The following is a 17,563-nucleotide window of genomic DNA, read 5'->3' on the forward strand; positions in this document are numbered from 1 at the left end:
TGCGGCGAAGCGACCAGCAGGGGGCAGCGTGCACAGCAGCCAATCACCCACCTGTCTCTCTGCTCCTCTCTCACAACACTGCCTGCCACTTCCGGCTTCCGAAGGCGGAGGCGGAGTCACGCCTACCACTCCACCGGGCGGCGGGGGGGTGTAACTACACAACCTGCTGTCACTCTGCCCCGTCACTGAGCGCAGCCGCAGCTTTACTTCACCCATCACTTCATTACATGGCTGCACTTATACCGTACAATCGCTAACAACGTTATTCTCCTCAGCTCCCCCTCAGGTCTAGACAATGTTGGTATCTTCCAAAGCGCGACGATTGGAGCAAAGCAGCCGGCTCCCAGAATTGTATTTTCACTGGGACCCAATCATATTTTACCATGTTGACGCGTCATCAGTTACTAAGACGAAAACGAGCAGGCTGAGCTGATGCTGCGCTGATCAGCCACTAGATGGCGCTGTAGCTGAGCACAGGACAGGCTGCGCCTTTACAAGCTCAAAATGGCTGAGGCTGGAGTTGGTTTCTTATTCGGCAATTTTTTCTTTTCTGTTTTTTATAGGTTTAACAAAAAAAAAAAAAAATCACAACAATAACTGTTCTGTGTATTCATGGTGTGATATCAGTGGCTCAAAGTCATTTAACCCCGTAAAAACACTATCTGTGAAAATCGTCTGTCTGCCCACTTTGATGCCAGTTTTGATGCCCAGAATCCATTAGGCCCAGGCTGGAGGGTCCTGGTTTTGATGTGGGGCTCCCTGTTCTATATGTCTGCACTGTGTTATCAGTGGCTCAAAGTCACTTAAACCTTTCATTAACCCCCTTCGGTGCCCACTTTGATGCCCATTTTTGAGCAAGTTTTATCATTTTGTAGCTGTTTTTAAGTGTATTCACATCAGGGCTCCTCGCTGCATTGTATGTTTTTGTTGTGATGATTATTTTTTTGTTGATAAACCTATAAAAAATAGAAAAGAAAAAAACTGTCGAATAAGAAACCAACTTCAGCCTCGTAAAAATGTCACCAGTTTTCTTGGTATGACATCGGATCTGTGCAGATGGTGACACGTAACAGATTCAGGATCCTGATGGAAGCCATATCTGATTGGGATAGATGAGAAACGCTATATATATATTTCCTTCATTTTGGTAAATGTCTCCTGTTCTGCCGCTGTTCTTTCCCCCCCGACGCCCGTTTTCACCTTCCTGACCAGGAAAGTTTTACAATTCTGACCACTGTCACCTTCTGAGGTTATAACTCTGGAACGCTTCAAGGGATCCCACTGCAGCAGAGTTACTCTGGACATCGTCTGACCTTTGTTCCGCAGTTTCCTTTTCAGAAGTGCACAAAACTGTGGTCGAGAGCACCTTTATGTAATTCTAGATAGACGGACACCACCAGATCATGGGTTATATGGCATCCACAGTGTCTCCATCTGCCTCATTATAGGGAATCTTATGCCAGGGGCTCTGTCTGAATCATGTATTTCAGAGATTTACATGGAAACCCCGATGTAAGCGCTCAGCACAGAGCGCAGGATAAATGTGCGCCGAGCCTTACTGCAATCTTTAGGAGGCAGAATGAAAAAATCAACAACGTGAAGAATTGGTTTTATTTATTTATTACGCTGTTCCTTGTGTGGTATAAGTGATTAGGCGCCTTTATTCTTCGGGTCGGTGCGATTACAGCGATACCAAATTTATGGCTGGTTTTTATGTTTGGCTGCTGTCACACACTAATAGACACTTTTTATTGCAATAAACTAGTTTATGCATCACCACATTTTGAGAGCTATAATTTTGTAATATTTTGGCCGACAGAGTCATGTGAGGTCTTGTTTTTTGCGGGACGAGCTGACGTTTCTATTCGTACCATTTTCAAGCACATGACATTTTTTGATCGCCTTCTATTCTGCTTTTAAAAGACAGAATGAACAAAAACCATCAATTCAAGAATTTTTTTTCGTTTTTCTATACCGTTCCGTGTTCTCGCATTGCAGTTGCAAGTGTGACCCCAGTCTATGGTGTCAGATCGCTGGTCTGATACTCTGCACTGCAGAGTATCACATCGGCATATGCAGGCAATGAAGGAGACAAGTCAGCCACCTTCCGTTGCAAGACAATCCTGTCCTGAAGGAAGCGCGCAGGGAACTCATTTCCTGAGCAATGCTCATCTATGCCGCTGTCACTATTGACAGCAGCATCAGATGGGTTAAATGCCCATTATTGGTGCCAGCACCGATTGTGGGCATGGCTGCAGGGTGTCAGCTCTCACACAGAGCTGACACCCGCAGCCAATCGCCGCAGCTGTCAGCATGAGGCCACGCGATTAGTGTGCCATACCTGTACCGCTATTTGTGGGAATGCAGCTCCCGCAGAGAAGTACATGTATGGCACATGTCGGGAAGGGGTTAATGTATTAAAAAAAAATAAACCATTATACTTGACAGAGAAATACATGGAAGTAATGGTTCCCATTGCAGAAGTATAATGCACTCCCAGAGTCCTCCATATAGTATAATGCACTCCCCATAATCCTCCATGCAGCATAATGCATTCCCCATAGTCCTCCATATAGTATAATGCACTCCTCATAGTCCTCCATATAGTATAATGCATCACATAGTCCTCCATATAGTATAATGCGTCCCATAGTTCTCCATATAGTATAACTCACCCTCAATAGTCCTCCATATAATATAAAGCATCCCATAGTCCTCCCTGTAGTATAATACACTCCCATAGTCCTTCATACAGTAAAATGAACCCCATAGTCCTCCGTATATTGATACAACCCATAGTTCTCCATATATTAAAATGCACTCCCCATAGTCCTCCATATAGTATATTGCACTTCCCATAGCCTTCCATATAGTATAATGTGCATCATAGTCCTCAATATAATATAGTACACTCCACATAGTCCTCCATATAGTATAATACATCCCATATAATGCACCCTACATAATCCTCCATATATAATGTACCACGAATATTCCTCCATATATTATAATGCACCTCCATATATAATGCACAGCTCACAGTCCTCTATTTTAGCATAATATAAAGCATATATCCTTCATATAATGCACAGCCCATAGTCCTCCATATAGTACAAGGCACCCTATCGTCCTCCATATAATGTATTGTACTTTCCATACTCCTACATATTACTATATTGCACAGCTCATATTTCATAGAGTATAATGCACAGCCCATAGTCCTCCATGTAGTAGTATGACATCCGTGTACTCACTGATTTAAAGAAAAACAAAAAAACATACCTTCCCTGCGCTGCCCTGCTGCGTGGCGTCCTCTTCTGAAGTCGGCAGCTAACTGCAGCGTACAAGTGACGGGAGCACATGATGTCACTGCTATGTGCCCCCTGTCACCTGCACGCCGACATCAGCTGCTCGCCTCCGATTGGCCGACAGCATGTATTGCCGTGCATGGAGCCAACGAGTCTGTGCACTGCAATACACTTCAGCTGAATGTGCATCGAAGGACGCACGTCCAGTTCAAGTGTTTGCTAGCATTGGCGGACCCCCTCACTGCTCGACCGCGGCACAGCAGTTATGCCCCTGTATATAAAGCTAAGTCCATAAAAAAGTTGGTCCGCTGTTTAAAATGTAAAGACAGCAAGAACTTAATGATTTGGAAATCTCTTATCGATATATTTTATTCACAGCAGAACATAGAACAGATGAGAAGTCGAACGTTTGACTTTTTATAATTTCATTAGAAAAAATTATCACATTTATAAATTGGCAGTGACACATCTCAAAAAAGTTATGCCTGGGCCCTGTCTACGATTGTGTAGCATCCCCTCTTCTTACAACTGTCCGTTAGCATTTGGGAAGTGAGATCTTCTCTGGGGTTTTGGGAGAGGAACGCTGTCCTATTCTTGTCTGATGTCAGAATCTTGCTGCTCCTCAGTTTTGGGTGTTTTTCGGATTTTTCAATTCATAATGTGCCCCATGTTTTCTATTGGTGAAAGGACTGGACTGCAGGTGGCAGGTTCATCACCAGAACTCTTCTTCCGCAGAGCCGTGCTGTGTGATGGATGCAGTATGTTGTTTACCATTGCCCTGCTGACATATGTAAAGTCAACACTGAAATAGATATTGTCTGGATGAAGCAGATGTTGTTTTAACACCTCTAAATAATGCTCAGCATAGATGGAGCCTTTCTTGTGTGCGCAGCCCCTGCAATAGGCACTAATGCAGCCCAATACTGTCAGAGATGCAGAATTGTGCACCGATAACTAAATGGATAGTCCCTCTCCTCGATAACAATCTGGATGGTTCCTCTCCACGATAACAAGCCAGATGGTCCCTTTTCTCGATAATAAGCTGGATGGTTCCCCTCCATGATAACAAGCTGGATGTCACGCTGGGTGTGTGAGAAGCAAAGTGCATAACAATGGGGAGAGGGAGGGAAAGCCCAAACACTAGGGAAGGGGGGAGTGGAGACCCCTAAGCAGATCTAACAACACCCTGTCTCGCCTGACTCCTCGCCAGCAAACCTCCAAGAGTCCTCCAAGAAGACATTAGCCGACTGCTAGTACTTCCAACCACACAGAGGAAAACTGAGCTAACACCAGCATATTGCTGAAGATACTGCAGGTATTTAAACCATCAGCAAGGGTGTGTCAATTAGCAGCCGCAGGTGGAGGTAACTGTTGGGTCCAAGAGGGAGAAGGATATCACTCCATAACAGAGATGCAAAAATCAAGAAGATGCTTGTAGAGCTAATCGTAATGATCTTCTACAGCAGGATCCAGAATGACTGTCTGTCACACTTGACACATCTGTCACACTGGATGGTCTCTCTCCTCAATAACAAGCTGGATGATTCCTTTCCTCAATAACAAACTGGATGGTTCTTTTCCTCAGTAACAAGCTGGATGGTCCATCTCCTCGATAACAAGCTGGATGGTCCCTCTCCTCAATAACAAGCTGGATGGTCCGTCTCCTTGATAACAAGCTGGATGGTCCCTCTCCTCGATAACAATTTGGATGGTTCCTCTCCTTGATAACAAGCTGGATGGTCCGTCTCCTCGATAACAAGCTGGATGGTCCCTCTCCTCAATAACAAGCTGGATGGTCCCTCTCCTCAATAACAAGCTGGATGGTCCGTCTCCTTGATAACAAGCTGGATGGTCCCTCTCCTCGATAACAATTTGGATGGTTCCTCTCCTTGATAACAAGCTGGATGGTCCATCTCCTCGATAACAAGCTGGATGGTCCCTCTTCTCAATAACAAGCTGGATGGTCCCTCTCCTCAATAACAAGCTGGATGGTCCGTCTTCTTGATAACAAGCTGGATGGTCCATCTTCTCGATAAGAAGCTAGATGGTTCCTCTTCTCACATTTTGATTTTTCTGACCACAGCATAGTTTTCCATTTTGCTTCCATCCGTTATAAATGAGTGCAGAGAAGATGGCAGCATTTTTGGATTATGTTGATTTATGGCTTTTCCTTTACATGATGGAGCGGTCACTTACATTTGTTGATCGCACAGTGAACTGTGATCACAGGCATTGGTTTCAGGAAGTTTTCCTGAAACACTGCAGTGATCTGCAATACTGAATGATATCTTTATATAATGCAGTGCCGCCTGAGGGTCCGTAGATCATGAGCATCCAGCATTGATCATCATAGTAACATAGTAACATAGTTTTGAAGGCTGAAGGAAGACCTTATGTCCATCTAGTTCAGCCTATTTTTAGTGCAGCTGTTCTGCACTGTTGATCCTGGGGAAGGCAAAAAACCCACAGAGTAGATGCCAATTTTCTCCATAGGGAAAAAAATTCCTTCCCCTAAGCTGGGTCAACCATCTACCTATAATATTCTGTTATTCGTAACCTTCTATACTGTTACTCACAAGAAAAGCATCCATTCCTTTCTTAAATTCATTCAGTGAGCTGGCCATCACCACTTCCTCAGGAAGAGAATTCCAGAGCCTCACTGCTCTTACCGTGAAGAACCCTCTTCTATGCTGGTGCAGAAATTGTCTTTCCTCCAAACGAAGAGAATGCCCCCTTGTTCTTGTCACAGTCCTTGGTACAAATAGTTCATTGGAGAGATCTCTGTATTGCCCTCTGATACACTTGTACATATATATTAAGTCTCCCCTAAGTCTTCTCTTTTCTAGAGTAAATAGACCTAATTTTGATAACCTTTCTGGGTATTGTAGTGAACCAACTCCATTTATCATTTTAGTAGCCCGCCTTTGAACCCTTTCAAGTTCAGTAATGTCTTTCTTGAGCACCGGCGTCCAAAATTGCACACAATACTCCAAGTGTGGTCTGACGAGTGATTTGTACAGAGGGAGAATTATGTTTTCATCGACCTTGTTCCTTGTGCACTTGGATTTTTCCAGAATTATTTGATGATTTTATGTTGTTGGCGGTATATTCAACATCTTTACAATTTTACATTGAGGAACATTTTCTTGAAATTATTCCAAAATTATTAGTCCCAGCTTTTCACAGATTGGTGACCTCTGACCATCTTTGCTTCTGGAAGACTCTGCCTCTCTTACAATCTATTTTTATACACAAGTCATGTGATTTAGTTAGAAATTGACCCTTGTTTTTTATTACTTCCACTTACTTTCCCAGGCTTCTATTAAACCTGTCACAACTTATTTTGATTCGGGGTTGTAGATATGAAATTGATTGATAAAAATGAGATAGATAGTAAAATAAATGTATTTATCTGACATAGATAACATAGAAAATGAGATACATAAAGATGAAAATAGTAATTGGGTACAATTAGATAGAAAAATATATTTTTAAAATAATAACAGCCGCTCCGTGGAATATTGGACGCGAACCCCTGGTCACCGAAGTGAGGTCCACTGTATAAAATATAGAAAAGGCAGACAGCGCTCCAAATAAGAGCTTATTCACGTATATTTGCTGCATATGATTAGCACTAGTGTTTTTCACAGATTGCACGCTTACCTGTAATAGTGAATGCGACCTGCAGGTTTAGCCCCATATTGGCAGGTTGATAGCGCTATCTGACATAACTTCCCATCATGTGCTCAAGGTAGTGCTCTAGGTGTGGCACGCACTTTACGAGCCTTCGCCTCCTCAAATTGTTTCCCGCTAAGTGTAAAAATTTCTCATCCCAGATAAATATTATAAAATGTAATTAATTCACTTGTCTAAATTGAAATGAGCGTACACATATTAAATCTCTATATACATCCCACCGTGTGCTCCGTCCTGTCTGTCCATATATTCTATGGAGCACCATGCCCCGGCTTCCGCCAGTCCTCGCAGTGTAGGGAGGAGGGCCCCCGCAGAGTGTCCGGGCCGGAACCAAGGGGACCACCATCTGGGTTCCTAAGGAAACAGTACCCGGGGAACAGAGGAGGAGAGTGGACTGCTGAGAGTGAAAGGACAGCAAGGGGAGGGGCGAGTATAAAAGGGACAGGGAGCACGCAGGGGAGTCAGTTGGCAGAGAGGAAGACACGGAGCAAGAAACCGTGGGAGGTCGAGAGCCAGAGTGACAGATGTTGATCAGAGGGGAGACCTTCAGCGGCCTGTGGAGAGTAAGTGACGAACCTACCGACAAGAGACTTGTGCTTTACTCCAATCTGGCGCCGCTCCCCGCCCACGGTCGTCCGCAGCCGTTACCGCTGTGCTCCGGTCTGTTGCGGCTGATCCGCCGCACCTCGCAGCCGCTGCCACTTCACTCCAGCCCGCGGCGGCCTGCACGCTGCCGCCCCGCCTCAGTCCACGGCTGCAGCCTCTTCATCGTGGGCCGCAGTGGACGCCACCCCGCTGCAGTCGGCAGTTGGGGCTTACTCCCCGCCTACAGGGGAACTCTTCGGATAGGTCCAAGCCAGTTTCCTACTCCACACTGATGAGGGGCAATACCCCGAAACAGCTGTCTGTGGATGGATACCATGTTTTGGCATAGGTGGTTTCCTTCATTGGAGACTGCCCTTCCCGTGGTTGTTTCTTCCCGGGGAAAGACCTGGCTAGTCATTGCTTGCATTGAGAAACATGCGATGGTGTCTCCGCGGCTTGTGTTTTGCATGTTTTTGCATATTTCCCATAAGGGATGGGGGCATTGCTCTAGAATCACTGCGTTGAGAAACATGTGATGGTGTCTCCGCAGTGCTGGATGTTGATCTCCATGAGTTCATTCATCCTCATTTTTCACAAGCCGTGCGCGTGGCCTGCCAACCGCCACTCCTGGGAACTGCGACACAACCCAGTTTGGAGACGAGAGTCTCATAAAACTTGCTGATAAGCCGAACCCCGCTTTTTTAACAGGGGTTACCTCAACAAAGGCCTCCTTCAGGGCCTGTTGTGCCCCAACTCCAGGCCTCCTTCAGGGCCTGTTGTGCCCCAACTCCAGGCCTCCTTCAGGGCCTGTTGTGCCCCAACTCCAGGACTCCTTCAAGGCCTGCTGTGCCCCAACTCCTCCTGGGTGCTGGGGCGCCCGAAGATTACGACAGATCTTCAGCAGCTGGGCCCCGCGGCTGTGACGCCAACGCAGCCCCATCAGCAACGCTGAGGGACGTCAGGACGGATAAGTGACACTTTAGTAAATAAGGACCCGTAGTCGGCCATATCGCAGCCCTATAGCAACCGGCTGTTGCCGGACTAGTCGTGTTCTCAGTAAAGTGCTTGTTCGTGCATAGTCCCTGTGAGGACAAAATCTTTTATTGTTGCTTTTGGTTGCTAAGCATAGCCCTAGTGGCTCAAATTTATAAAAGTTTCCTTAGCCAAAGTTCACCCAGTCTCGCGTCTCGTCACTGCATCCTGCGTACCTGCTGTTATCTTACATGAGCACATGCCTGAATTACTTCTCCAGTGCAATGACATCACTTCATCGCACCGCCGGAGTCGGAGCTACAGGCCGCAGGCACAAAGACAGCACCACTTGTTGTGGGAGAGGGGAGACTTAGTTCATTTTTATTACCAGGTCACTGGATGGGAGGACGTAAAGGGGAATTACAATTATATGGAGGCATCGGATTAGGCTGCTTTCACATTTGCGTCTGTGTACGCAGCGTTTCAACCGCATACATTCGCATGTGCCCTGCGTGCATATCTTTAACATGGTGTACGCAGAGACATGCGTTTGCATGCGTTCACCTGCGGATGCATACGCATGCGTCGTTTTGCGGTGTGCAGCGGGGCGCGGCTAACGCAACATGTTGCAGTTTTGGAGACGTCAAATATCCGCAGCCAAACGCATGCGGACACTTGCAGATGGAGTGCGTCAAAACAACACATTACCGTCTATGGGAAGGCATAAGTACGCAAGGACATGCGTATGCTTGCATTTGCGTACGCATGCGTTTTTCTGAGTAAACATGTTCAGGAACTGGTTTAAGCCACCCCCCAAACAAAGCTGTATAAAAAGCGGGCGTGGGCACTGGAAGTCCAGAACTCTCCAGACTCTGGAAGTGATTAGAAGCCATTGCATCTTCTTTGAAGACTCTGAATTATCAAAATGTGAGTATACAATCTAATGTCTGTCTGATTTTCTCCCTGCAGTCTGTAATCACTTCTGTCCAGGGTCGGACTGGGGTGTCTGGGGCCCACCAGGGGAATGGACTCTATGGGGCCCACCCTACAGCTATATGCAAATATCTGTCAGTCATTATCCCCATTATAGTGGACCATCGACTGTAAAGCACAGGCGGCTCCTGCACATCTGCTGTGCGCCCCCATAACTGCGAAGTATAATTACAGTAGTTTACATTAATGGGGTTCTTTGGTTAAAACAAGTTATCACTGATCCATGGGCTCCACAGGATAGGTGATCACTTAGGTCCGACCATTAGAAACTGCATCGATCGGAAGAATGAGAAAGTTTAATAATTGATAGGAAACTTATCCACATTATAAAATGGAGCAGGTGGGATATCTGACCGCAGCTCCATTCATTCTCAGGCTTCTAGGCTTATTAATTTTATCACTTAATATTAAGCAGAAGTAAAGTACCCTAACATCCCCCTATATACAGTATAAGCCCATACATAGCCCCCTACATATAGTAAGAGCCATCCCATAGCCCCAATATACACTATGAGCCCACACACAGCCCCCTATATACACTATGAGCCCACAAACAGCCACCTATAAACAGCTGAGCCATCACATAGCCCCTATATACAGTATGAGCCCTCACACATTTTAAATATTGCTGGGCAGCATGTATTTGTTCAAAGCCACCCTAGAACATTCCATCACAAGATTCCATGGTGACATCACCAGCCATTATGAGATGGTCTGCCATTATGACATCACTGGAGAAGATGAGCTATTATGACATCACTATGCATTATGACATCACCGCCCGCAGTCTACTTATACAATGTACACAGGGTCACGGCTGCCATTGTTGGTTCCTTAGTGACTGAGCACTTGCAGTTTCTCGCTATCACGGCTGCCATTGTTGGCTCCTTAGTGACTGAGCACTTGCAGTTTTTCACTATGACTGATTTCCTTTTGGACAATCTTCAGGTAGAAGCACTATGGGAGATTCTTACCACCAATCGCCCTGAGATTGTGCTTCTACCACCCGATGGCGTCCTCAGCTTCACTCACCGGCTGGTGGTGGGGCTAGTAAGGGACTGCCTGACCAAATACCACCGAGGTCATCTCACCTCAGAGTATCTGACGGATTTACCCCAGAACATCAGGACATTACTACAGCAGGTAAATGGCGGACGCTCCGCACACATCTCCACAATACTGGATAATAATGGTGGGATAGAAGCTTCTTCATTCCTCCAATATAACACAGGACGAGTCCCCAGATGTGCAGTCGTGGTATCTGCAGAGAGAGGAGCAGACCTCACATACAATGGCCGCCTCCATTGTCACCTTTCTCATCTCAGAATTTCATTTTTGTTTCTTTTCTTCTTTATAGGCTGAAAATAGATCTCAACATGGAGATTTATCTCTTATTAAAGAACTGGCTGAAGAAGTCCTGTGTGTCCTGGAAGGTCCGGCCCGCTCATCAGATCGCCTGGTAAGGAGCCATCATCTTCTCTATCACACGTCCTTGTTTTCTGATCTTCTCCAGATCACCAGTCAGATATCAGAAGATCTGGTGTCAGATCTGAGAGAACGTTCTGAGAAAAGCCCTCATGATGGCGCCTGATCTGTAGTTACAGGCGGTGCGTCTGTAAATGCAGGTTTAGTCCTTCCTGATTTATGTGTTTGGTGATTTAGTGGAAGGTTCCACATGTTAATTCTATATATTCTATCTATCAGGAGACACCAGAAGGCGACACCAAAGATGGGCAAAATGTGACCACCGAAACCCCTGACCCTAATACGAGTCAGCCGGGGCCGAGCAGCGATCTGACCACAGGTGAGCCGATCACACAACCTTCTACAAGAAATATCCGGATATTATAGAGAACATTTACTCTTTCCACTCTGTGTAATGGGAACCTGGCAGCACATGTTACATATGGGAGGAGCGGGAGGACTGTACAGGACATTTTCTCACATTTCTTCCAGATGTCCAATGTGCCAGTCAGGAGAAATCTAATGTAGAAGTCATAAAGAAATCAGAATGGATGCGCCCTGGGGGCGTGGAAGAAGTCTGAGTGCAGTGACACGCCCCAGTGCACCTCCAGGCTAATTTGCATATGGCTCCTATGCTTCGGTTTTCTTCCCATCACTCACATGTGCAGTGAGGGCGATGGGATCCTCATTCATGTGGAGATTGGGGTCCTCCATCATTACATGACACTTATCTATGGATGCGCCGGACGTTCCCATACTCAGAATCCCCCTATAGCGAGGGTTAATCCCATTTACAGGCGTCTTGTCATTTCTCCGTTATATCGCTGAGTTATGTCTGTAGGATTAATATCCTCTAATCTACTGTATTTCTTCATCGTTTTATCACTAACTATTTTAGAAACAACTGAGCTGGTGGATCCTGACAGTGTAATCTTAGAGATCCCGGAGATCCAAGAACCTGACGATGTAAGTATTATAGAGGGAGATGTCTGTGTGTCACTGATCATGGGGTGTGAGACCCGTCCAGTATTATCCCCATATAACCAGGGGACGTCTCTATTCTAAGAGGAGATGACACTATTGCATTAGATAATATCATTTATAATATAGACAATCTGTCAGAAGGTTTTTGCTCCCATCTGAGAGCAGCCTGATATAGAGGCAGAGACCCTGATTCCAGAGATGTATCCATTACTTCATATATAACCCCACCCACACGAGTGATTGGCTGCTTTTTGTCTATAACCCCGTCCACACCAGTGATTGGATGCTGTTTGTGTATAACCCCACCCACACCAGTGATTGGATGCTTTCTGTGTACATTGCGCATAAGAAGAAATCTGCCAATCAGTGGTGGGGGTGGGTTACATAGAGCAATTGGACTTCATGGCACAAGACAGATGGTCCTCTAGTGATAATTTCCTGCTGATTAAACACTGATTTTATTGACACAACACTACACAGCCTGATAAATGACACATCCCTGGTATCAGGGTCTCAGCCCCTACATCATGCTGCTCTCAGAATACATAGCAGAAACCTGCTGACACATTCCCTGTAAGTTCTCATCTGTGGGATCTCCCACATTATCTATCACTGTACAATGATTCCGGTGTATGGAGGACCCCCCTTATATGACATCTGTGTCTGCGGAGCGTCCGGCTCGTATCCTCCCTACATCGGATCAGTGCACATCAGCGGGGACACAATATAGGAGGAGACGTTTCAGCATCTGGAGATGTTTTCCTGCAGCTTCTAGATCTTAATATCATTTCTTCTTCTTCTTTTATAGAACTTGATGGAATCATCGATCCCGGCGAGAAAGCCGCAGATGAGCGACTACGAAACATCCAAGCTGATCAGCAGCGGATCTTTTGGGTGAGATTGGCCTAGTCCACATTTCTCAGGGTTCCCTATGACAAGGCTTCAGCCTCTGTGCTCGGCCATTCAGTGTTATCATAGGGACATGATCTGAGTCCACACCACTGTCCACATCTAATTGTCACTATTCAGCTCCGTTATAAGCAGTGGAGCAAACTGATCTGTCCCAAATCACCGGACTGTTAATAAGGATTCATTATAAACCATGGCTTCTCCTTCTCTCCAGGGCCGTCTGCTTAGTTCGCCATAAAGACTCACAGAAGATCTTTGCCATGAAGAAAATGGCCAAGAAGAACATGAAGACTCCAAAAGACGTGGAAGGGGCCTTTCTGGAGAGGGACATCCTGACATTCGCTGATTGTCCCTTTGTGACCTCCATGCTCTGCTCCTTCTCTAGCAGATCTCACCTGTGTATGGTCATGGAGTATGTAGGAGGTAGGACATGTCCATGTATTGTGTTCAGCCCATGTCTGCTGACATCTTATCACCGCTCCTATCATTAGGACTTGTCCCCGTGGACGGTCACATCCCCACTGAGCATTCACTATAGGTATTACGGAAAGTCATTGATGTGTGTGATGTCCCTGTATGTCCGCACTGAGCACGTCAGTATCTCCAGCTGTAGACCAGATGTCAGATCACGTTATTAGTGACATGGACGACATTTCACCACGACCTCAGACTAATATTCCGAATACTATACATGATATCTGTATATAATCTCTCCTGCCCCGATGTCTCCGCTCACTTTTCAGGATACATCGTGGTGATCTGCTGTACAAACCGCTCACCGCTCATATTTCCTTTCTTCTATAGGTGGAGACTGTGAGACCCTTCTAACCACCAGGGGTCCTTTATCTGTCCCCTTGGCCCGCCTGTACTTTGCAGAAGCGGTTGTTGCTGTGGAATACCTGCACAGCTATGGTGTGGTGCATAGAGACCTGAAGCCAGAGAAGTAAGTGCACCCTGTAGTATAATAATGGTGGGAAGTTATCATTTATTGCCTGTGAGACTAAATCCATCTTCTCTTCCACAGCCTCCTGATTACACCTACTGGACACATTAAAGTCGCAGATTTTGGGCTTTCAACAGTTGGTGTCATGACACCAAAAACCAACACCCACAAAGAATCAGTGGAGGACATCACCAGAGAGTTCCAGGACCGTGAGGTCGGCATCACTTACAGGAACTTAGCTTGTTCTTTACACATCTCATCACACTATTGTCTCTTCTCTACGTTCTTCATTTCTAGACAATTTTTTCACTGATATTTTATCTTCTGTTATTTTTTTTTTTATGGCAAGTACTTGTCATGATAATCATTTCATCGATTCTGATCACTATCTTCTGTCGGTTTCCAGGAATGTGGCACCCCATCTTACATGGCCCCAGAAATCATCCTGAAGAAAGGCTATGGAAGACCTGCCGACTGGTGGTCAATGGGGATAATCCTGCATAGACTTCTTCTGGGATATGTACCATTTCACGGAGATACCCTAACTGAGCTGCGTGACAATATTGTCGGTGGTAAGTAGAATAATCCCATCATTGCTTTGCCTGGTTACATGGGTTTAGTTATTTCCTTTGCTTTACCTTGCAGTCCAATACAGAGGTTTTATTTTCTGTAATTTTCTATATAACAGGAGACATAAATTGGGACTGGGATTGCGCTCCTCCCCCCGATGCTCAGGACCTCATCAGTGACCTGCTGAGAACAAACCCTGCACAAAGAATTGGGACAGGTAACAGATGTAATAGTATTAATATTCACTTCTTACAAGGTCTCATGGCTCATATCCTTGAGGATCAGCATTTCTCTATCTGCTTGCCTATTTCTAGTTCTCATACAATGACTTTCAGTCTATTTCCTTCGGTCATGTCAGTAGTTCAGATTAAGGTAAACTGTTCAGATATGAAGTAGTCTCTGACAACGTCCGCATCACTTTTGTTTTTCCATTTCTAGGAGGAGCGTTTGAGATCAAGAGTCATCCATTTCTGAGTGACATAGATTTTGACAACCTTCTAAGTCAGAAGCCAGAGTACATTCCTCAGCTTGTGTCGGACGTGGACACCAGCTTATTTATCAGTAAGTAGATAACACGTCATCTAGGCTAAGCGGCTGTTCGTCTCATCTTCCTTAATATGGGACAATCGGTTCCTATTAATATTTGTTATAAATGGTGACTGTGCCATAGTGACAACCTCTAACAATATGTCATTATATATGTCTTGTAGATCACGCTGATCCAGACAATCAAATGGTCTCAGAGGAAGAGGACACAAGTGTGGACAATGAGAGCCTTTACTTCCAAAATTTCACATCATCCTCTGAAAGGCTTTCTAAGGTAAGTTTGTGATCAATAGATTCAGAATATTTAAAAATGACATCTAAAAGTAAAAAATAAATTAATGTCTTATTTTTATCCATATTTAGCTCTGTACCATTGCTACCAGGATAACAAACAACGAGGATCCCAAGTCCCCTCTAGTGTGTACCCCAGCATCAGACATAAACATCCCAGGAATGTGAGTAGATTATGGGGTCATTACTGGGGCCTCCAGGATGATCTATGTGCACAACACCAAATATAGGACATAAATACCATAATATCAGGTGCCCCATGATTACTGGTCATTGTGATTGTGATTATGGCTTCAGAACCCGCTGGTGATAACAGCCCATAATTGCAGCCGGTCATGTATTGTTAGTTCTGCCCACACTGTAGGAGATACATAGTATTACATGCCGGCCATTCTTGGTAGTTGTTTTCCGCTCTGCTCCATAGAAGGTAGTTTTGAGCAGGAGACCTTCCCCCCCTAAGACTTTCATATGTCCTATTAGGCCCTATAGTCAGTGTTCTTCTGGTCAGACAATCCTTTTTATACTGATTTACATATTTTTCTTCTTCCAAACAGGCAGAAAAAGTCTTTTCCTGAACCTGATAGAGATGATGCTATAACCAGCTTGCCATCCTCGTCCCCATTGTCAGGTATGTACATGTCTATAGCACCAAAAATGTGACTGTTGCCACCAAGAGTCCAATATCTCCACATGGTTTTTTTGTAATAGGTCTAGGTTACCCATGTTTCATGGATCCCAATTATGTTGCCCATGGGCCCAGTCTCTATTTCCGTAACTTTGTACTTTATTATCATGGATCCTGTGATACGTTGTAGCATCCAGTAACCTCCGTCATCATAACAAGACATCGTCTCCTATAGTAGAATATCGCTCATTAGGGGTGCACCACATGGCGGCACAAAGGGCGTTCAGCGCCCCATATTAGTGACACATCTAATGCCTCTCAGATGAGGACATGTCCGGGGTATAGGACTGATTCTGCCCCATTATATAATACCAGATTATCAGAACTATAGGGGTCAGGACTAGAGCAATCCCACTATACACAGCACAGATACACAGCACATCCCATAACAATATGTCCTTACTGAGTTGTTGCTTTTGTTTCTAGAACAAGAAAAATCAGAAAATGTGGAAAAGGGGAAAAAGAGACGAGGTAAGTGTGAGAATCGGCTCCATGTTGTGTGATGTCGGTCAAGGAGGATAATTCACATGGAGCAGATGTCATCTGTCGGTGATGGGATTATGACATGTATGAAGGCTGACGATGATCCCTGACCTCTGTGTGATGAGATTCCTCTGCCGTCCGGCCACAGTGACCGCACAGTAGTATCATGTCCTATGGCGTCCCATCACTAACATTACATTTACTTCTCTTCTCATAGGTTCCATCTTCCGCCGGATCTTATCATCCTGCCGGCGCGGATTATCCAGGGCTGCCCGCGTGTTTACATGTTGTTGCCGCTCCCCTACAGACATCTAAAAGACAGGGAAACCTCAGCATCCAGCGCCCTGAAGTCCAACAGATCCACCATCACTGCTGGAGCTGTATAGAAGGACCGTCACCATCTACCTGCGGCCTTCTGACCTATTCCTGACGTTGCCAAATGGTTTACTGTCAACTGTGTGTACAAACAAGTCTTTTAATAAGATTTTTGACAATTGTAAAAGCCCAAAAATTTTGTACACAAAAGCGGGACTAACTCCTAGCCGCGGTCTACGGACCAAACATTGGGCATGGGCAGGGCCTTGGGGGCAGATCCCAAGTGCGCTCAACCATGTGAAATAGCTTACACTCAGGAACATTGAGGGATGGCGCTATCGGATAGCTCTACCCGAACAGTATTAACGACAGAGCTTTTTCATACAAGGTAGGAGTAGCAGGAGAGGTGCACCAGGTATTTATGTCTGCTGTTAGTCTGCACATACGCCAGTCTGGTGCGTGGTTACACCTCATTGCGAGGCCAGTCTGGTGCGTGGTTACACCTCATTGCGAGGCCGGTCTGGTGCGTGGTTACACCTCATTGCGAGGCCGGTCTGGTGCGTGGTTACACCTCATTGCGAGGCCAGTCTGGTGCGTGGTTACACCTCATTGCGAGGCCGGTCTGGTGCGTGGTTACACCTCATTGCGAGGCCGGTCTGGTGCGTGGTTACACCTGATTGCGAGGCCGGTCTGGTGCGTGTTTAAACCTCATTGCGAGGCCAGTCTGGTGCGTGGTTACACCTCATTGCGAGGCCGGTCTGGTGCGTGGTTACACCTCATTGCGAGGCCGGTCTGGTGCGTGGTTACACCTCATTGCGA

At 45.6% G+C, this 17,563-nt stretch overlaps 1 protein-coding gene across 1 annotated transcript; it reads left to right on the forward strand.

The window, feature by feature from the left end:
• Positions 1 to 7,528: 7,528 nt before the first annotated feature.
• On the forward strand, positions 7,529 to 16,955 carry LOC141101367 (microtubule-associated serine/threonine-protein kinase 4-like). Its single transcript, XM_073590439.1, has 17 exons — positions 7,529 to 7,567; positions 10,912 to 11,013; positions 11,259 to 11,358; positions 11,860 to 11,984; positions 12,811 to 12,896; positions 13,126 to 13,213; positions 13,403 to 13,520; positions 13,716 to 13,854; positions 13,936 to 14,068; positions 14,261 to 14,426; positions 14,543 to 14,641; positions 14,863 to 14,985; positions 15,135 to 15,244; positions 15,334 to 15,425; positions 15,816 to 15,889; positions 16,373 to 16,417; positions 16,647 to 16,955. Exons 1-17 carry the CDS (start codon positions 7,529 to 7,531, stop codon positions 16,742 to 16,744), a joined length of 1,737 nt encoding a protein of 578 aa, XP_073446540.1. The 3' UTR covers positions 16,745 to 16,955.
• The last annotated feature ends 608 nt before the right edge of the window (positions 16,956 to 17,563 follow it).

Source organism: Dendrobates tinctorius, unplaced genomic scaffold (genome assembly GCF_039654945.1).
Source record: "Dendrobates tinctorius isolate UK_male_01 unplaced genomic scaffold, ASM3965494v1 ptg000116l, whole genome shotgun sequence".
Classification (NCBI taxonomy): Eukaryota; Metazoa; Chordata; class Amphibia; order Anura; family Dendrobatidae; genus Dendrobates; species Dendrobates tinctorius.

What these genes read in the sequence shown, in the direction of transcription:
- LOC141101367 (XM_073590439.1), top strand. Translation starts at nt 7,529, where the DNA reads ATGTTGATCAGAGGGGAGACCTTCAGCGGCCTGTGGAGA. An exon ending in CCCGCTCATCAGATCGCCTG is followed by an intron (nt 11,014 to 11,258) that starts GTAAGGAGCCAT and finishes TCTATCTATCAG; the next exon opens with GAGACACCAGAAGGCGACAC. An exon ending in ATCCTCGTCCCCATTGTCAG is followed by an intron (nt 15,890 to 16,372) that starts GTATGTACATGT and finishes TTTTGTTTCTAG; the next exon opens with AACAAGAAAAATCAGAAAAT.